This window comes from Mus caroli, unplaced genomic scaffold (assembly GCF_978045245.1).
Source record: "Mus caroli unplaced genomic scaffold, Mus_caroli_1 scaffold_12, whole genome shotgun sequence".
Classification (NCBI taxonomy): domain Eukaryota; kingdom Metazoa; phylum Chordata; class Mammalia; order Rodentia; family Muridae; genus Mus; species Mus caroli.
The window spans coordinates 27106751-27128940 of NW_028227267.1; the positions used below are offsets into that span (position 1 = coordinate 27106751).

Consider the following 22190-nt stretch of genomic DNA (forward strand, 5'->3'; position numbering starts at 1 on the left):
GCTCATGACTTTGTACTAATGGTAAATCTTCAACAGCAGCCCAGAGCCGGAGAGATGGTGGGAATTGAGAGCATTACAGAGGACCCTCGCTGGGTTCCGAGCACCCGCTACATAGCAACCTATAACTCCGCCTCCAGGGGGCCCAGTGCCTATGGCCTCCATAGGTGCCTGTACTCACATTCACAAACAAACGTATAGATATACATTGCTTACATATGATTCAAGATAAAACTAATCTTTTTAAAAAATAAATCTCTCCCACCTCTATCTTTTATGTGGATTATGGCTAAACCCTGAATATAGCTTCAGAATAATTAAAGATAACAATAAGAAATTCCTGTGCTTATGGTTGTACCCCTTAAGGCTAATACAGTACCTAGCATATTTGGTGAACTAGTTAGTGGAAAAGAGAGAGGGAGGGAGGGAGGGAGGGAGGGAGGGAGGGAGGGAGGAAGGAAGGAAGGAAGGAAGGAAGGAAGGAAGGAAGGAAGGAAGGAAGGAAGGAAAATTTCTAAGGGAAACAAACAAACAAAGTAAATAAACTAAGACACCTGTGGTGGTGCCAGCCAATAATCCCAAGCCTCAAGAGACAGAGGCAGGGGAATCATGAATTGTAGGCCACCTTAGACAATACAGTTAGTTCCATAGCAGCCTGAGTCTCAGAGCAATACTCTATCTCAGGTGAAATAATCCTTAAATATTATGTACATGATCCTTAAATCGTATATACATGTAAATATAAATACATACTGTTCAGTTTTAATCACATTTTCAAAACAGACATATGCATATAATAACTAAAAATGAGTCCCAAAAATGACAATTTCCTTTGTTTTCAGTTTATTTTACCATATGATTACTTTTACAATGGAAAAGCAAGTCGAGAGGAAAAGGCCAGAGTTAAACAGCTGAGCTCTTGCTGCCAGGGTTTGATACGACTTCACATAATCTCAGAAATACCAGGCCTTCGTACAGGAATATGTCTCCAGCTCCATCCAGCCCTACCACTCCTACAGAGGGAGCAGCTACTAACCTCCCCATAGGAGCTCTCCCCAGCAGACCTGTGAGGAGTTACATAGAAATACTGAGAGGTCCCAGCTTTTACTGGAGCAGTTTCTGGTACGCAGCCGTGGAAACGGATGGGAAAACTGTTCACAGTACAGTTTTAAGTGAAACGCAGCAGAATGCAAAGGATGGGCTCCCTGTAGGTAGAATTTTATAAGCTACTGATTTGGCAAGTATTTATTGAAATAATGAAAAAGCTCATGAGAACTATGTCCACATGCAGGCAGAGAAATGACAGCCAAAACAGCATACCTTTGCAGCACTTCAAAGTTTAAAGATGCTCAGAACAGGGATCCACTCCAGACCCCAGAGTGCGTGTTTGCACACTCTCACCCCATACCCCAAGTCCCAGAGTTTGCTTCCTAAAGCAAAGCTTCCTGGTTTCAGTGTGCCTACAATTAACCTACATATTTTGACCAGATGCAGATTTGCACTCAGCATATCTGCGGTGACGACAAAGACTCGGTATATCTAACAGCCTCCAGTTGCGAGGGCTTCTGGTCTTCAGACCATACTTAGGATAGTAAACATCAAAGGAGCTGGCAACCAAGAAATCTCAAGGGCCATTAGACACCAGGACACCAGGATCAGGAAACAACCGGGTAGGCTAATGTCATCCTAACTAAGTTGGAAGGAAAACAGAAGATGCCAGGTGGAGCCTCTACATCACACCCTGATTCCTAACACCTTCACTAAATATCTCATCTGGACCACTGGCAACCTGGTCTCATTGAGCCTAATTAATAAAAGCTTACATTCCGGAGCTTCTGAGACGAGGAGAAGTCTGAGGCCCCAGGTCAGTAAGTTCAGACAATGTCATCTTGCCAAGGTGGGCCTGAGAGTCTGGGTTTTGCTCAAAGTAGATCATATGAAGTAGTCAGCAAAAGGCTATACCAGATAACGAGAGTGGTTGAAAAGCTCATCTTTCATCATATGTGATGGCGTATGCCTTAATTGGTGCTCAGAAAGAAAGCTTGGCAGGAGTGCTAGACAAGCCTGTCTACACAGTAAGATCCTACTTCAAAAGAAAAGAAATTGTCTCAAATCCAGGAACAAAAACACTAAGCTGGAGATGCAGCCAAAAAGCTGTGACAGGTAGAAAGAAGTGGTGGCTCCAAGGCAACTGTCCAGGACATCAGTCGCACACATGCTTGGTAAGGGACCAGAGCCAGAAAGCCCATCTGACCCGTTCAATGTAGGGTAAGTCTCCCCTGAGACTACTGTGTTTACTGTATTGAAGATTGCTCTATTCAGACAGAACTGGACTGCAACATCCTATCTTATGTGAACCAAGAGCAATCTTGGCATATCCTTCTTTCTAAGGACACACACTGAGGATGCCTTGGGCCCCAATCAGCAGCCAGGAGGGGCTTTGACCACCATAGGTAAGACAGCCACATTTATCATAGCCCATTCGTATTGTCCCTGTTCTTTTCAGCAAGCACTTTATTAAGCAGACTCCCAACTCCCAGCACCTGCTTCTACCAGCACCCAACCCATACTGAAACACCCAACATCCCTTGAAAGAACATAAACACATCACCAAAGGCAGGTTAGCTGAATGGTCAGGACATGGATGAAGGCTTTTGGGCCAGGCATCTGTACTGAGTGGCTGTGAGAATCAGCCACTTCTGACTCTAATACCCTTGCAGCTCAAGCCACAAAGTTCCCTCTGTGATCTGCAGAATCCTGACTCAGAGATCTCTCAGAAGCAAAGGGCGAAACAATCTGAATGCCAAGCTTCAAGTCTCTTGCCAACCTATCTGGGCCCCAAAAGCCAGAAATGACAGGATGCTATCACAGCCTGCAATGTGTCTTCTTAGCTAAGTGAAAGGACGTGTCAAAAAATGTTAGGGAAAAGCCCAGACATGACTATATGAAGTTAGACTTGCTACCCATCCTCATCGATCCCTTGGAGAGGTCCGTGTGAACAGTGGACAGGGGCAGATGCTCAGACTCCCCTGGAGGTGACCTGCAATGGCAGGTCAGCACCAGAGCCTTGATATCCTTCTTGAAGTTGATGTTGAGAAAGCCATAGATGAAAGGGTTGACACAGGTGGAAGCCATGGCCAACAGGTGACACATCAAGAAGATGAGGTTGCCATGGCAAGCAGGGATGGCTTCCTGGTACCAGTCCTCCAGAGTGTTGAACACATGCAGGGGTAGCCAGAGAACTGCAAAGGCAGTCACCATTGTCATGAGCATGCTGTTGATCCGCTTCATCTGCCCCGCTCGTGAGCTGCAAGCGTGCGCATGGAACACATGCTTCTGCCTCTGCAGGCGCTGGTAGATGCGTACGTAGCAGACCAGGATGAAGGCCAAAGGGATGCAGTACTGAAAGAGCAGCAGAAAGGTGGTATAGATGAGACGGTGGTGATCTGAAGACCAGGACACAAAGCAGACGACCTTGTCTTCCAGAAACTCTACAACCTTAGAGTGGTTGTAGTGGAAGAGGTCATTCAGGGTGCTGTTGGCCAGGAACGGCAAGGAGAGGAAACAAGAGACGAACCAGATGACCACAATCCCCAGGTAGGCCTGGAAAATACTGGGTTTCCAGCCTGTTGGGTTGATAATGAGCTGGTGCCTCTCCAGGGCCACAAGGACCAGTGAGAGGATGGAGACTGTCACTGACATACACTGGATGAAAGTTAACATCTTGCAAAGGACTTCACCAAAGATCCAGTAATCCATGATGGTGTAGGTGACTGTGAGTGGCTGGCAGATGAGGCACATGAGGAAGTCAGAGAAGGCCAGGTTGGCAATGAGTAGGTTGGTCACATTGGACTTTTCCTTTTGTCTTGTGGTCACAAATATCAAGCAGAGGTTTCCCAGGACCCCCAAGATGGTCTCAATACTGTAGGTGGTGATGATGAAGGCCAACAGCTCTGCCGAATCCTGGCAGCCATCAGAGAAATTATAGGGGGAATCCAATGGATTGGTCCCATTCTTACCCTGTAGGGATCCTGGGAAGAGAGGGCCCAAGAAATGAGAGGTATTCATGGTAGGTGTGAGAAGATCCAGGCACTCCAGGAGTAAAGGGCCTACTTCAGAGATGCAGCCTGCAAAACAAACAAATGGAACTTAAGGACCATGCATCTACAATGGAACCAGGTAACGATAAGGGCAAGGGAAAGGTTCTTGGCTGCTTATATCTCATGGCATTGGGAGCTATCATACAAGGCTTATGGTAAGAGGCAGGCATCCAATCCTCACTACCTTATAGGCAGCACTTGCTGCGTGTCAGAGACTGTGCTCAGTGTTTGGCACACAAGCTACTTTATTCTGTCAAGTATCATTAACTTTGTTTGAGGGTGAAGAACCTAAAAGCCACTCGGGAAGCCATTTGCCCATTCTCACACAGCTACTGAGACATCTGGCTGTCTCAGAGGTGCCACAACTCCCCCAACAGGCTCCCTCTAACCTCAGGATTTGAGGCTGTTCTAATGAGAAAGAAATTGGAGCACAGAAAGCCCTGGTATCACTTCACCCCAACAAAGACAGCAATAGATCCTCTAAGGTGACCCTCTCCGTCTTCCATGACATCCATGGAACCTGAGCTTTGGGGCTTGGCATACAGTGCACCCTCCTGGCTTCAGACCCTAGTAGTGTCCTGCCTGCCTTGTTTCTGAGGTGACACATGGCAAAAGTGAGGACGTCCAGGGATGAAGATCATCAGTACACTCTCTTCTCCATGCTGTCTATAATACTCATGCACACATCTGCCACCAACAGGTGATTGCTCATCAGACCCACGCTCAAGTCACCTGACATACCTCCAGCCCCGGCACTGGTTACCTCCCCACTCGGGCTCTCTGAACAAATGGATCCTTGAACAACACTGACTCTCCAGACCCCGGGTTCCAAATCCTTCAATCAGTGATGCCACTGATGGGCCTGACGTGGAGGGTCAACCAGCATACTGGTGCACATCCTCTTAAAGATCAGCACACGAAGCTTCCAGGCATTATTAATCCCACAAGTTTGCCATTCTAAACTGTCACTAGACATCGGGATCCTCCCAGGGGCATGTTCAAAGTGAACTTTCCAGAGCCCCTCACCAAAAGAAACAGAGAAATGAGCAGGGGATGGAGCCAAGGAATCTGTATTTTAACAAATACCCTGTAGGGTTTTGCTGACCATGGTTTAGGGGCCCAATTTTGAAAAATGGTATTCCTGTTAGAATTGTCTCTTTGAGATCATTCTTTGATGCCAGGTATTAATTAGCCAGGCCTGTTTTTGAATATACATCTCACTTTCAATATGCACTCATCTTTATGATCAAATATAATTTTGACAGAAAGGCCAAATTAGCCAGAGATCAGTAAAATTGGTTTCTAGCTGTCACAAATGTCACTCACTGGTCACTTGGCCTGACCCATGGTTGTGAGACTCACCTGGCCATTTATAAAGCCAATGAATCTGACAGATAGTTTATAGTCTAGTTATATGGGCTGCCAACTCCCCAGGGGAACAAGAGTTGTCTGGCACCACTGTTTTCTGGACACAAAAGCGTTTGGCCAAATATAACAAGATGAAATATACCCGGCCAAACACAAGGACTAGGATTTGAGAGGAAACAGAAGCCACAGCTACATGAACCTATGCCAGAAGCACTGGCCCAGAGGTAGCAAAAGGAAAAGAAGCCCAGACCTTGTCTGGCCATCAGCCAAGAAGAGGACATCAGTGTAGGATGATACCAGCATGGCCAGAGGAGAGTCAGGAGACAGGCATGGTTCCAAGCATCATGTATCTGCTTGACCAATGTGGACAGAGCTCTAGAGTAAAGACAGGGGCCATGGTCCTCTGAGATGGAGAAGCTGATCACTGAGCATGCAGACAGACCTCAAGGCCACAGTGCTACTGCTACAGTCAGTACTGTGGGTACCTGGGGGATCAGAGATGGAGCTAAGGGCAGGGAGAAAAAGGAGATGGTATAGAATCTAGAGCTCACAGAAGGAAACAAATGGATGAAGGAGAGGACAGAGTTCAAGGTATGGAGAGTAGCGCACACAAAGGCGTAGAAGCAGGAAGGATGGCAGCCTCCTAGGACCAGCAAGCAGTCAGAACGGCTGAAGCAAGGAGGGAGAAGGAAGGAGAAATGATGAGGCTGGAGAGGTGAGGCCAACCGAGAATGACGGGTGAGCCATCAAAAGGCTGACAGCAAGCATGTGTGTTCCAGAAAGATCACTTCAATGTAGAGGGTAGGTCGAGACTCTGAAAAAAGCCAAGACAGAAGAAAAGGGACATTTAAAGGGGCATCATGCAGAGTTTTCCTTGGCTCATGTCCTTTTTCCTCAGAGAAACCAAGGTAAAGCTAACTTGCAGGGTAGTTGCCTAAGAGCCAGGGCATCACAGACCAGCACTGCTGAGCAGTCACTTAAACCCTGAGTCCCAGGTCATCGGGAGAGCTGACTCCTTACTGGAGGTGGAGTATCCTTGAGGGGTGTATCTGAATAGAGCCAGGTGAGGAAGGAAGGAGTAGGTTCCACCAAAGCCTGAGGAGACGCTACTGTGACTCAGCCATCAATTGGGACTAAAGAGACTCAGATTAAGAATGACCAGAGAGAGAGCATGAGGTTGAAGGGAGCAGGTTACCAGGAACCTAGGTTCCATTCAAGAGCCTATGCTTAGTCCCCAGGTCATCTGAGAGCTTCTGGGGTCAATGACAGGGTGCCCTGCCACATGAAACCTTGACATGTATGTAAGAAGTGAGCAGAATGCCATGCAGGATCCTAAGCCGGCCAGGCTATTCTTATTCACTTGTCCTGGGTTTAAATAACAGCTCTGCCACCCATCACCAAGCAGCCCAGCAGCTTTGAGAGTCACTAAGATTGTCTAAGCCCCAGGTTCCTCGGCAATATAAGGGAGAGACAGTGAGTGGCAATGTGCTGAGGGGCCGTCGGGCTCAGACTTAGGGCATGGGATGATGAAGGAACCCGGGGGAGTAGGAAAGTGGATCGCAGACCTTCTGTCCCCTGGACATCTTTCAGATCAGCATCTATCTCATTTGGGTAAATGATGCAATTGGTGACTGGGAAAAGTCCCATTCATGCGCTTTCTTTGCAACCTCCTGGCAGGTCGGGGTCCCCAAGGCCAAACTGGCTCATCATAGGTATCCGCCAAATATAAATCCCCTTCCCACTCACCCCACCAACTCCAGCCTAAGGGACCTCACCTCCCAGCAGGAGCCTGTGCCCAGGGTCTACCTGACTGCAGCTGCCTGGTGCTAATCCAGAAAAGTATGGCATACACCAGGACCCATTGCCACTCTGATCCTTCACTAACGCCTGGTCTCACACAGCTCTCATGTGGTACCCTCAAGCCCTGCCCTGCTCAGAGCCCACTTGTAAGGCAGGACTCCTCTGGCCCCATGGCTGGAAGGAATCAAACTCCCATACTTCCTGTCTCAGAGCTGAGGATCAACCCTATCCACAGCCAGTGATTAGCTCAAGATCATTCAAAATGGACCCCATGCGCTTCCTCCACCATCCGCCCAAAGATGAGGCTCCAGATAGACACAGAAAAGGCTGTGGCAACAAACATCCAAACGTCACTGCTATGAGCAGACTCCCATGGACAACCTGGGGGCTGCCTGGCTTGGAGAGGAGCTGAGTCTACTAAAGAGTAGAGTGCTTGGGAGGGATTTTGGAAGACAGGCTGCAGATGCCTTTCCTCAAGAACACAAGGCCTTGCCTTAGCCTGAGAGTTCATGTTTCCTAGGAGACACAGGGCAGAAGATACAACTGGTTTTCATTGGCCATCCTACTGAACTATAAGCTATTCCACAGTCCCACCAGGAAGGCATTAGTGGGCTGAGCCCTATGGCTTGGTCAGTAGTTGAGCTGTAAAGATGGCAAATTTGTGTGGTCCCATCTAACGCTAGCTCCAGTTAAACTTTCGTTTTTATTTTATATGTAGGCCTGTTCTGCCTGCATGTATATCTGCATACCACATGCATGTCTGGTGCTGACATAACACCAGAAAGAGAGACTGAAATCTTCTGGAACTGGAGTTACAAACGGCTGCAAGCTGCTATGTGGGTGCCAGAAATCAAATCCAGGTCCTTAGGAAGATCAGCCAGTGCCCTTAACCACTGAACCATCTGTCCAGCGCCATTGGTTCCATCTTAAGGAGGAGAGGTAGTGAGATGAGAGGCCCTGGCCAAGGTTACAGCTGTAGGAAGGAGAACTGGATCCCTGGTCAACCTGGCACCCTTCCTGCCAAACACAGATTTTTGGAAAGAAGAAAGAAAAGTGAGTTAGTGGCAAAGCTGATGCACAAATGACCAGGAGATGTTAAAGACAGATATATATACCCCCTCATCCATTGACAAAACCTCACTTACTACTCCTCTATGAAGCCAGGTCCCAGAGGAGCCTCTAAGGATGCTGGGATGTGGTTCAGACACGTGAAAGGGTGTCCCTGAAGCCCTCAATCCTCTGTTAGACAGTTCACTGGCCTGTCCCACAAGACAACTCAGAAAGCCCGACAATGAAATGGCCTGCCTCTTCAGCCCTAGGTCTGGAGAAGTGTTGACTTGACTCTCTCCTCCTGGTGACCACATTCACATTCCAGCGTTGCTGCCATCAAGTCCCCTAGGAACCAACAGGAGGTGATAACCCTGGGTTGAAGGGGCGTACACCATGCAAAGTCAGTAAAACCCTGTCTGGACTTCATTTTGAACCATGGACACAAGTGTGCAGCACCAATCCCACCCCCACAGCCACCACTGGCCCCAAAGTTCCTCTGTTTCCTTTCCTAATCAAAGGAAAAACAATGAACGCGATGTGTCAATCACCCTAGGATGGACAGCTGCTGGCAGATGATCCTCTCCTAAATCCCCACAACCAGCCACCAGTTCTGAATGCCTGCCTGCACACACTTTGACACTTCAGATAGACAGCTTACTTCCTCAGATGCACTCACCTGGAGAGGTACCAGGCCACCGCGTCCCAGGTGAGGAGACTGGAGCACCAAGCCCTGGTCTACTGTCTGTAGATGTGACACCAAGTCCGGGCTAGGAAGCCCTCCAGGCGCCCTGCTGCAGGGGCCTCAGCCAAGCAGTGCCCTCAGCGTCCTGTAAGATGGGTACCTTGACCTCTCGCTGAATCCCGCTGGGGCGAATACTGACTCTGCACTGGATCGGTTCCTCAGCCCCAGCCACACCGCCGGTCCTTGCCTGCGCCGGGAGTCCACACCCGCCCACAAAACTCTAGCGCCGCCCACTTTGGGAGCCGCACCCACAGCCAGCCCCCAGAAGGCGAGGTGCTGGCAGCACTAGAGTCAGACACACAAGTCAGCCTGCAACTTGCAGGCAAACTACACCGCATGTGTACGCTCTCTCGCGCGCTTCCTCCTCCTCTCTCTCAACCTGTTTCCTCAACCAAGGAATGGGCTTTCCTACAGTGGGGCGTGGTTGCATTTTAATCCCAGAACCTGAGAGGCAGAAGCTAGAGTCTCTGGGTTCCAAGAACATGGTGAAATCCCGGGGAGAGATCCAGGGATGATGGACAGACACCAGACACCTTTCATAAACTCATTCTACCTATTCAGCCCAACATTAACTGTGAGCCTTTTTGTCCGACTGTACACACAGAGCTGAATGACACGAGATCTGGTTCCGGTGTCATATCATCAGTTCAGAGCTCTGAGGCCTGGAGAAGCAGAAAAGAGTTAAGCACAGAAAAGGAATGAGTTAAGCTCCAGAGAGCAAGCTGACCTGTGTTCTCTTTAGATGGTGACCCAAAGAGAGGGCACAGCAAGGCCTGAGGCAGAGCTGAGGGTATTAGGGCAATGTGGCCAGAGGGAAAGAGGTGGGTGGGCTTCCAGAAAAGCAATCAAGACAGTCCTGAACAGACAGGCAGGGTTGCAGCAATGGATTCGATGATGGAGCCAGGTTATTGCTTCTAATACACTAAGGCATCCCCTCCCCCAAGGAGGCCATGTGGTAAACTCATCTGAGCTTAGTGGGCCTCCTGGGGGAACAGGATCGTCCACACACAGGGACTCTTAGGTGGGTCCCAGTGGAAATGGTTCCTGGCACTGTGGCCAGTGGTCCTTCAGAGGTGTACTGAAAACTGCACAGAAATTACCCTATTTATTCATCACGGCTGCTCTGAGAGCTGGGTATCCTTATCCCTGCCTCCCTGGTGAAGCAACGGGACCACAGCTGAGCCTAAAGTCGCTCCGCCAAGAAGCAGCCAGATTTAGGGCATAAACCCTGCTATGCCTTCAGGCTTTTGCTCACTGGCTGTGGTTTGTGCCTCTTACCTCTTCCTTAGGGATCACTCTCATCCCAGGTGGACAGGCTGCAGTGTGCTGCTTCTCCTTCAGGCCAGCTTCCATGGCCCCACTGTATGATGCACTCCTGTAAGCCTCCAGCTCTGCTGCACAAGCAAATGGGATGGCTGGACGATACCCTTGTCTCCTCATTCTGTCTTGTGTCTGTCACCATCCAGGCCTCGCATAGGTACACAAATGGAGGCAACTCTGACAGAGGAAGGAATTTATTTTACAGGACCTGATTATAATGGCAGCTTCTGGGAGGAGAACATCTTAAATCATTGGCCATTTAGAAGCCACTCAGCTCCAACAGAGAGAGCCATGAACACTAGCTCCTGTGCATATCCAGGAACTCAGACACCATCACGGTCACTGTCACCCGGCACTTACGAAGGGCCTGGCTGCTTGTAGAGCCTTTGGAAGCCAGCTTCCACAAGAACACATGAGAGCCACTACCAGTTTCACAGGCCTGAGCACCCATGGGCTGGAGACTAACAAAGGAGCTAGCAGGGAGGGAAGCAAGCACTGCTCCTGGGCCGGCTGGAGTACTCACACTTACTCTAACTAGCTGTGCTCATCCAGTTTCACTGGTGAGAAAACTGAGCCTTGAAAAGTGGGCTATTAAGCCAGGTATGGTGGCACACGCCTTCAATCCCAGCACTTGAGAGGCACAGGCAGGTGGATCTGTATGAGTTCCAGGCCAGCCTGGTCTACAAACTGAGTTCCAGGAGAATCAGGGCTATTACACAGAGAAACGCTGTCTTGCCCAAAGAAGAAAAATAGGGGAAGGGGGAGGGGGAGGGGGAGGAGGGGGAGGGGGAGGAGGAGGAGGAGGGGGAGGGGGAGGAGAGGAGGAGGGGGGGAGGGAGAACAGGAGGAGGAAAAGAAAAGTGGGGTATCCTCCAGAAAATTCACCTTGTACCTGGGAGGACAGGATTAAATGTCCTTTTCTAGGACCATATGACCCCTTAGAAGGTAGGTAGCATCTTGTAATCTACATCCCTAGTGTGACCAGTATTTTTCACACTATTAGACACTTTGTCTCTGCTGGGAAAAGGAACAGCGCCCTCTAGTGGTCTAGCACTGTGCTGAGCAGACCTCAGCACAGTGCTTCTGAACCATTGGGGGGGGGGGGAGCATATCACATGTTTACATTATGATTCATAACCGTAGGAAAATTACAGTAATGAAGTAGCAATGGAATAATTTTACAATTGGGGGGGTCACAGCAACACAAAGATCTGTATTGAAAGGTCTCAGCACTAGGAAGATTGGAAACCACTGTCTTAGCACAAGGGCATCTAAAGAGACCACGTGGAAAACCCAGGAATACCCCTCACTCTCTGGCATCCAGGATCAGCTGACCTATCTGCAGAATTCTGCTGGCAGGCTGCATTCCCCAGGTGTGACTTCCCTTCGGCAGGAGGAACAGCTGGCTCACCTGATCTTCCTCAGTGACTTGGAACCGGGCCTCACTGCTCATCCCTCAGAATGTTCTACAAGAATCATTTTGGAATGCAGGGGGGAAGCATCAGGTGCGTCCAGTCCTCCAGACTTCTGGTAAGGAATTTCCTAATCCCTGAATGTTTCTTAATCTCTCAGTTCACTCAAGGTCAGTATATTCCTTGGCCCAGTGAGCCAAGCTGGGGTCAGAAAGACAGACTTCTCCTTGAAGGAAGATTCCTAAGACTTGAAGTCAGGCCTACTTATGGCTGCTGTCCCCACTGTAACAGCCAGTGAGGGAAGTGGTCACAGTCTGGTCACAGGAGCCATCTCGTTGCTTACAGTGGAGCTGCAACTGAACTCCACAAGGGCTGTTGAGAGAAAATGTGAGCTGTGAAGAAGCATCCACAGACGGAGCTATACTCTCTCCGTGGGCTCCCACATACCCCTCGCTCTCCCCTCCTACGCATCAGCCCCTACCACGTCTAACTTAAAGCCATTATTCACTATAGTCCTGGTTGGACCTGGGGTTTAGGAGTAGTGAACAGCTATAATCACCCTGAGCATTATTCTTTGATTGTTGCCTCCCTTAGATTTACCCTCCATTTATCACTGTGTTTAGTGACCACCACAGAGTTCATTTGTAGATAATGCTCAACAAGCCTATTTTCCACACTGGAAGTTTGTTCTCATTGTCGGAGAGCCAGGCCTCTATGAAATGTGCCTTTACTCTCCCCCTCCCATGCAAGTGCACACATGAGTGCATGCACACACACACACACACACACACACACACACACCTGCTCGTTCTAAGCAAGCCATCCAAGCATGGCCTAAGAGCACAAAGCTCCCATGGGTAATGCAGTTGTCCTAATTCTCCCTAGAAGATGGAGTGATGCCACATAGGCCGCCCAAAGGAGAGCGCGTTTGCTCACTCCTATAAACAGTCGCCAGCATGCTTAGAAAACTAACAGCACAGAGAGGATGAATCAAAATTATCTCAAAAAAAAAAAAAAAAAAAAAAGGAAAGCAGGTCAAGATATCAAAAGCTTCCTGTTGGGTTTCAGATTACAGACATGGTTGGACCCATAACAGAGGCGGATTGGCAGGAAGCAAAAGAACATAAATAAGTAAATAAATAAATAAATAAATGCAAGAGAAGACCCTTGAAAATACAACATAATTGCTGAAATTTTTTAAACATTTCAAGTCAAGTGTGATGGCGTAGTCCTGCCATCCCAACCGCAGGAGGATCATAAATTCAAGGCTACCCTTGTGACGTAGCAAGACACTATTTCAAAAGTAAATAAATAAAAGTGAATTTAATATAAGTAAATAATGTCTTACTGCAAAGGGTGGCAGAACGGATTAAGGTAATGTCCTGCGTTCTAGGGCAAAATCTCAGCAATGTGGAGAAGAACAAGAAACATAGACAATTAGCATAAGTGGTCATAAACATAGACAATGAAAATAAGCTGGCACTAGGCAGTTAATAAAGTGTCTAGGAAGGGAAAGGCAAGACTGTGAAAGAGCAAAACGACAGACCCAGTCAAGGCAGGATGCACAATTCTCTCTCCATAGTCCACTGCAGAGACACTATTGGGAAGGTCATTTAAAGGATGTGGGTGGCACCAGGACTACAGCATGAAGGTGAGCTGCCAGACACAGGCAAGGGCGGGAAGTCGCTACCTCTCCACAGCTTATGAATGAAAGGAGAAGAGCGGGCTGCCTGAGCTGAGGGAGAGTGATGGAGTGCTTTGCTAGGCCCAGCCTCTGCCTGATAACAGTGCAAATAAAACACACATCAGCTTCCCTTCCTAGAATCCTACAGGTCTCTCCCGCTGGCTAAATCCAACAAGAGCTACCTGCTGTCCCAGACACAGAGCCGAGCAGAGACCTGGGATAGAGAAGAGATCTGTGTGTGAACAACAGTATTCTCCCACAGCACTCAGCGGGATGCATCCCAAGGTCCTCGGCGAAAGCCAGAAACAATAGGTATGTTAAACCATGTGCCCACACACAAATACATAAACATATGTATTTAAACATATATTGCTTACAAACTAGGTATACTGAGAGATTAATAATGGCTAATAATAAAAGACAGCAATGTTAATAAATGTATTTCCAATGTATTGATTTTTTTATTTCTGAAAGTTTCTATTTAATATTTTCAAACTATATTTGACGGTGAGAACTGAAACTTTGGAGTATAAAACCAAGATGTAGGGGAGACTATTGTCACCCACATATAGAGTTACTACTAATAGAAGAAGCCGTAGACTGGTCGGATCGCTAAGTTGTCAACATGATTGGATTAAGGAGGATGAGTGGAGTGGAACCTAAAGTGAGTAGTGGCAGTTGTGCGAGTCAGGAAGAATGTGTGACACACTGGAGAATTAATTCTGTTTTAGTCCCTCCAGCCCATGGAGTCCAGAACAGGACATCAGATGACCTGGAGTTGGAGTGAACCAAATGGTGGAAGTTCCTTCCTCTGAAAGACCATCTCAGAAACATGTGGAACTATATTGAGCTGCTAACAGCTGATGACACCGGAAGTGGATACCTCAATGCTGGTTCAAGAAGAGAAAATGTGACCGTTCAGTCAAGGACTGTAGGACATTGGCATCCAAGTTCCTTCTGCATCATCTTAGGGAAAAAAATGTTTTCAGAGCTGCACACTCCCTAACTCCTCTTGATGTTTCACACATGCAAGGTGGATAGATGTAAACTGAATTGGACAAGGTGGCCCTAGTCTATAATCTCAGCATCTAGAGGGTGAGGCAGGTGGGTGCCCGGGGGCAGGGAATTAAAATTCAAGGTCAGCCTGAGTCTTGTAATGAGTCCGGGCCAATTAGGGAAACATTAACCAAGCACTGTCTCAAAACTAAAACTAAAACAGCACTACAGGGTTTCGGGGGAAATGTGGCATGTAAGGTGATTCAGAGAATTACCTGCAGAGCGTCCCCACCTGCTGCTGTGGGCTGGGTGCAGGAGAGAGGAAGGCCAGGGAGCCACTGAGATGAGGAAGTGTGTGGTGAGAGATGGGAGAGAAGGGAGAGAAAAAGGAACAGATTGGTGTATGCACAGTGAAGGGAGTTGGGACTGGAGGCAAGAAGGTAGTGAGGAACAGCCTGGTGTGAGTAGCCATGCTGCCACCTGAGGCCACGGTGAAGTGATAGCCTCTGCTGCTGCGAGGACCATGTCTGGGTCTATGGCCATGCAGCAGCAAGGGTCTGCGTTGATGTCCTTGGCCCATGTTATTATCAAAGGCCATGTGTGTCCATCCCTGGTCTGGGCTGCTGCCTAGAGCCATGCTGATATCCAAGGGCTGGGCAGAGGTGGCCCTGCCTCTAGCTGATGGTGGCACTCAGGACAGCTGGCCCCACCCCTCACCTGAGCAGTGTGGGAGAGCTGGCCACAGGGCTCCCCTGGGTAGTGCTGGAGAGCTGGCAGCATGACCAACTCAGCTACCACCCAGGCCTAGATCCAGGGCTTTAATTGGCCCACTCCAACATCTACCCCATCTGTGAACCACTGGAGTGCAGGAAGGGGCCAGCCCTGAAGATCCAAAGCTGCAGGATCTCCATGACCCAGGGCAACAACAGGATATCTGAGAGGAGTCCTGGTGAGGATCCAGTATTGATAATGTATCAAAAGTCGGAGGCCTCTAACCTGATCAGTGACTCATTGCAGTGAACATTTGCAAGCAAAGCTGTTTGAGCAAAAAAAGTATAGTGTGTAAGACACCATAAGACATGGTAGCTTCCGTGCTGAGTTTTATTTTTCCTTGGGGGCGGGGGGGGGGGGTTGCAAGGGTGGAACGCAGATATGGAGGGACAGGAAATGAGTGAGATTGGGGTACATGATGTGAAATTCATAAAGAAACAATTAAAAAGCTTTAAAAAAAGAATTACATAGAACAAGAGGGAGACACCCATCTCCGACAGCAAGAGTGTGGCTGTCAGGGCATTTGAAGAGAGGGTCAATTGATGGAGAAGACCTACTTTGAACACTGACATCCTAGTGGTCTCTGCTTCCTACTCCATCCAGATGTGATAAGTCACTGTCACAGCTGAGAGCCACCTCCACATCCATTCCTTCCCCCATGATAGGCTGTTCTTAAATCGTGAACCAAAATGGACCCTTCCTCATTCTGTTGCTTCTTGTTGAGTGTTTGGTCAGAGGGATAAGAAAGTAACTAATATGCTGGGTGGCACCCCACAACTAGACCAGAGGTCGGAGAACTGCAAACCCCCAGGATAAAGACAAGATTCCAAGATGTTGGATAGTGCCTACAAAAGGAAAACGAAGAAGCTGGCTGGCCATTGTTCTTCTCAGCAGCAAAGCAGGATGATGGAAAATAATGAAATGACCAAGCATGTTTAGCGCTCATGGAAATCTGTTTTTATTCCCTAAGCTCTCATTTCAGCCATCAGATCAAAGGTAAGCATGGAAATGGATATTTTCAGACTTGCAGATTTATTTTTCATGAACACTATCATTAATTTAGAAGATATTCCAGCAAGTAAGGAAGCGGAGTCAAAGAAATGACTAACTTGACCCAGGAATCTAGAATTCTCAATCACCCTCAAAAAGACGACTCATAATCATGTGCTACAGAGAAATGTCAGAGTCAACGCCATCATCAAAGACATCAAAGAGATAGGGATGAAGATTCCTGTCACGCTACTACAGGACTCCCCTGTGCAGAAAATTGCCGGATCTTGGAGAATGGCTGTGGATTATCTAATTAAATAAATTGAATTAGACAGTGATGCTTATTAAATTGCTATTCTAGATGTCTCCCACAGTCACTACTCACCCTTGGTTGTCAGTGTGTATCTACTGATCTGGTTCTTGTTTTCTCTATATCAACTGAAAAGGACCACAGATTCCCTTTCTCCTCATAAGGAAGCCATACAGGGCCAGTGCCAGCTCGCCAGCTTTCTTTCCTAGTGGAGTTGGTAGACTTTGATTACCTGAACATTGCACAGATGTGATGTGGCTCTAAGGCACTGGGAACACATCCATGCTGGATGGATTGATGACCAGGCAAAAATAGCCATTTGCCTTCACAAGACACAGGCATTCCAGGGAGCTGTAACAGTTCAGGGGCTGCCACCTTGGGAAAGATCCCAGAAGCACAACAGATATGAAGAGGATCCGAAGGTTCCCATGGTCTGTTTGGGTGTGCTATATCACCACGTGGGCAACTGGCACTGGTCATAGGCAACTGGTTTTGAACAGGGCTCTGAACAAAATAGAATTGTACAGCAGGCCTATGACATAAGTCTATGACTTACAACCCAGGACATTCAAAAGTACTCAACATGACTTTGGCATTCAGATGTGTTATGTAGAGTCCTTTGCCTACTCTCGTGAGAGAATCATGACACAAACTTCCTAAGGATTATAAAAAAAAACTCCACCTCATTTTTACAAATACCAACTCTCTTTTAAAAAGCAAGCTCTGAACGGGTTTGATTGTGCGTGTCTGTGATCTCAGTACTTGAGGAGGCTGGAGAATGAAGATGGCAAGTTTGAAGTCAGCCTGAACTGCAGAGGGAGACCCTGTTAAGGAAAAGAAGGATAACACAGTGAGGGGAGGAGGTATAGAACATAGTAGCCCCTAGGCTGTGTGAGGAAGGTGCTGGCTGAGGAGTAGTGTGTCAGGACGTGTTTATCTTCTGTAAATTTCTTCCCATCGGTAGGAAATAAAACTGGGTTTTAGCTCAGTAGTAGAATTCATGTTTAGCAATTACAAGTCCTTGGGTTCATCCTCAATGCCCAAATAAATATGTAAATAAATAATTAGAATAAAATAGGGTGTGCTTTAGACACGGAAGCACTATGTTTTGGTATTAGGACTACAAGCTCAGACAGCACCTGAATTGAGCTATCAGCTTCTGCATTCTCACTCACCTCATGGAAGGATTGTCCAAGCTGAATATATTATGACAGCCATGAAAAATAGCAGATCAAAAAAAAAGAAAGAAAGAAAAATAGCAGATCAGTCGCTGGAATCTGTTGAGGGTTTGTCCTTTGCTGTTATTGTAATGGTAAAGGCTTGCCCCCAAGACCTGGAGTCTGCACTAACTTCTGGAAACCCCCAATTCATTCCGATTGGTAAATAAAGATGCCAGCAGCCAATAGCTGGGAAGGACAGACAGAGGCTGGGTTTAGGTTTCTCAGTCTTGGGATCGCAGGAAGGAGAGGTAGGAAGCCACAATGCAGTGCACTGGAGGGAGAACCAAAACGGCCATGTAAAGGGGCCAAGAGAAGGAGATCCAGAGGGCCGCTCAATTGGATCAAGAGCAGCCAAGATGGAACATAGAAATTCGTGAGTAATAATGGAGTTACAGATAGAAAGTAGATTCAGCAGGGAGGTTAGGCAGTTGCCCAGCTATTATGCTGCTTAATACATACTAAAATAGAAGGCTCTGTGTGTGTGTGTATGGTGTGTGTGTGTGTGTGTGTGTGTGTGTGTGTGTGTGTGTGTGTATCTTTCATTCAGGAACATAAACACCTCCCCAGCAATTTATTAAACTGGGTTTATTTCAGTAGTAGAGTTCATGGTTAGCATTTGCAAGTCCTTGGGTTCAATCCTCAATGCCCAAATATATAAGTGTTTATTTCATACTAGAGGAATCACACATAATGATGGCATCTATGGAGTAGAAAACCTCATCCTTTCTGAACTCCATGAAGGTTACTGAAAATAATTTTTTACATGTTTAATTTTTATTCTTTTCACTGGTGCAGGGATGGAACCCATATCTAATTTTGTTCATGTGTATCATTAGTGAAGAATCACTAAAATACTCTTCTACCAGTGCCATGTCTCTCCTTGGTGTGCATATTCTACTGCACTATCCAGTCTTTTGGCTACAGATTCATACAAGGATCTCACACTGGGGACAGTAGAGATTGAGCCTTTAAGTTTGGCCATTGGAGCCAGGCCATGAGCATAACCAGGCAAGTTACAAAGACATACAGATGGAAAGGCTTCTGATGACATAATGAAAAAGCTTCCGATAACATAATGGCTTGATGTGACACTCTGAGAAATTAGAGCTGGCCATGGCAGTACATACCTACAGACCCAGCACTTGGGAGACTGAAGCAGGAGAGTATACATTTGAAACCAGCCTTCCTATCATAGAAAGCCCCAAGCCGGCCTGGGCTACACAGCTAGATGCTGTCTCATGGAGGGAAAAGTCTATTTTAAGGTCTTGGTCTTCATCATGGCTTCAGCTATATTATAATACTCAGGTTCAGTATGTTACAAATGCAGTATTTGTCTTGGAGGGAAGTCAGAATAGGAACTCAAATGGGGTAGGAACCTGGTTGTAGGAGCTGATGCAGAAGCCATGAAGGGGTGTTGCTTACTAGCTTGCTCCCCATGGCTTACTCAGACTGTTTACTTAAAGAACCCAGGGATACCTGCCTAGGGTGGCCCCACCCATAATTGACCAGGCCCTCCCATCTCAATCACAAAGAAAATGCCCCTACATGCATGTCTACAACCCAGGCAGTTGAGACTCTCCCTCCTCTCCAGCAACTCTAGCTTGTGTCAAGTTGACAAAGGGCCAGAGATGCCTGGGAGCTGGGAGTCACTGGAAGGTACACCTTCTTGGTGACTTTGGCAGCCAGAATTTCTTTTAGAGTGCTTCCTGGAAGACATACCCTTATCTTTTCCTTAACTTTGAAGTCCTTAGTGCCTCCTTTACAGCCCTCCCACAATTGTCAAGGCCCTCTCATATCACTGGCATCTTTGGAGGTGTCTTGTCTCATAATATTGTATCAGGGTTCTTCCTTTATCTTTTATCTTATTATTTTTAATTTTAATTTATATTTTTTCTTCTCATGTGTTACCCTTTGGGTCCTTTGTGTATATATTCACATACATAGGCTTCCAGTTTAGTGTTTCTATGGGATTCCTGAGTATGTGAACAGGTGGATCTCTGCCTCTTAGGCCTTCTGGGTTCTTTCCCTTCTGTTTGTGTTTGTTTGTATTGTCCAATTCCAGTGTGTTAGTTTTTGTTTTATCTTGTTGTATTTAATTTTATCATTATCCCATAGAAGCCTGTTCATTTTCCTTTTTTTTTAAATTTTTTTTAAAGTCAACTAGATATTTTCTTCATTTACATTTCAAATGCTATCCCAAAAGTCCCCTATACCCTCCCCATCAACCCACCCTGCTCCCCTACCCGCTCACTCCCACTTCTTGGCCCTGGCATTCCCCGACTGTTCGTTTTCTAATGAAAGACAGGAAGGGGGCAGATCTGGATGGGAGGAGAGGTGAAGAAGAACTGAGAACAGTAGAGGGAGAGAAGCCATAATCAGGATATATTACATGAGAAAAAAATTCATTTTCAGGAAGATAAAAAAGTTGAAATCTAAAATAATAATAAAGTCATTGTGTCCAGAATCTAACTCCTTTAAAATTAATGCTCACACGCCTCACCGTTGTACATTTTGGCTATATCTTTGACGTTGCTTGGCAAGATTAAACAGCTGCTTGCTTTTTTTTTTTTTCATTTTCTTTATTTCCAACTGTCTCATTCATTTTATGGTGAATGCACTGATGGATTTAGAGGACTCCATCGAATGCGAATCTCATTGCTTTGATCCACTAAGCACAGCCACTCTTGTTTATAGCAATGTTAGCGTCTTGGATTTACTCCAATGTTCTCGCTTTGCACACTCTGTCTTCAGCCTTTAGTGTGAAACATTTTCTTTTCCACACCTTTGTTAACTAACCAAGGTTTCTCATCCCCTCTTTTCTAGAAGCTTGGTACTATGCATCTCATTTCTGGTTTTAGTTATATTCTTAAATTGTCAACATAAACATCTGAGCTTTGTTCAGTGTTTATCTAACATAGCTCACATCCTGACCACAAAAGGCCCCAAAGACCCTCTCTCCACCTTCCCAGTGCTGGGACTACAGGTGCACAGCCACCGCAGCTCTTCACACTGGTGACTGAACTCAGGTCCTTGCAGGTGTGGCTGAGCCATCTCTCCAACCCAGTTTTTGAATTTCTTTAAAATGTTGCCCACATGTTTGTCCCATTTCACATCTCCACCAACTCTGTATGAATGATATATTTTCTCCACATCCTAACTAATATTTAACATCATCAGTGTTATTTTTTCAGATTTATTTTGGTGAGTGTGTTTTGCCTGCATGTGTAATAGTGCACCTTATACATTCAGTGCCTGTAAAAGTCAGGAAGAAGATGTCAGAACCCCTGGAATTAAAATCGCAGGTGTTTCTCAGCCACCATGTGGGTGCTGGGAATCAAACCCAAAACCTCTGGAAGAGCAGCTGGTGCTCTTAACTGTTGAGCCATCTCTGCAGTTCCATGTCAGTGCTATTTTTTTGCTTTTTTAATTTTTCGAGACAGGGTTTCTCTGTGTTCCCCTGGCTGTCCTGGAACTCACTCTGTAGACCAGGCTGGCCTCGAACTCAGAAATCCTCCTGTCTCTGCCTTCCAAGTGCTGGGCTTAAAGGCGTGCACCACCATGCCTGGTGTCAGTGCTATTTATAATATAAATATTTTTTCTCTTATATTTTTTATTAGGTATTTTCTTCATTTACCTTTCCAATGCTATCTCAAAAGTCCCCTATGCCCTCCCCAACCCACTCCCCTACCCACCCACTGCCACTTCTTGGTCCTGACGTTCCCCTGTACTGAGGCATATAAAGTTTGCAAGACCAATGGGCCTCTCTTTCCAGTGATGGCCGACTAGGCCATCTTCTGATACATATGCAGCTAGAGACACGAGCTCCGGGGTACTGGTTAGTTCATAATGTTGTTCCACCTATAGGGTTGCAGATCCCTTTAGCTCCTTGGGTACTTTCTCTAGCTCCTCCATTGGGGCCCTAATATAAATATTTTAAAAATACATTTGATTTAAGTATGTATTGCAGAAAGAAGAGCAAACTGGGAGGGAAAAAAACTGTCTTAACTCTCAGCAGAAGCACTGTGAAAACCAAAGAGACTTTAACAATAAAATTATTGCTAAATAAGGGGGAAGGAAAGGAAGAAAGTTAACTACATCTGAATCAGTTAATAAAGGAACCACTTCTAAACATTCCTTATGTCTGTTATTAGTGATCTCTTATAAAATTGACTAAAAGATGTTTTAGACTAGGATGGAGAGATGGCTCAGTGGTTAAAAGCACTGGCTACTATTCCAGAGGTCTTGAGTTCAAATCCCAGCACCCACATGGTCTCAAAACTGTCCGTAACTATAGTTCCATGGGATTCAAAGCAGACAAAACACATAAATAAATCTATGTTGGATATGGTAGTGCATGCCTTTAGTCCCAGCACCTTGGAGGCAGAGGCAGGTAGCTATCTACCTGTTCAAGGCCAGCCTTATCTATGTAG

The 22190-nt window shown here is 46.7% G+C and overlaps 1 protein-coding gene across 1 annotated transcript; it reads right to left on the reverse strand.

Annotated features, from left to right (window-relative positions):
* Positions 1 to 2937: 2937 nt before the first annotated feature.
* Positions 2938 to 4080, reverse strand: Npy4r2 (neuropeptide Y receptor Y4-2). The gene has a single exon (XM_085828925.1). It carries the CDS (start codon positions 4063 to 4065, stop codon positions 2938 to 2940), a length of 1128 nt encoding a protein of 375 aa, XP_085685051.1. The 5' UTR covers positions 4066 to 4080.
* Between the last annotated feature and the right edge of the window lie 18110 nt (positions 4081 to 22190).

Excerpts from the sequence above, each read along its gene's own strand:
- Npy4r2 (XM_085828925.1), bottom strand. The coding sequence starts at position 4,065 with ATGAATACCTCTCATTTCTTGGGCCCTCTCTTCCCAGGATCCCTACAG.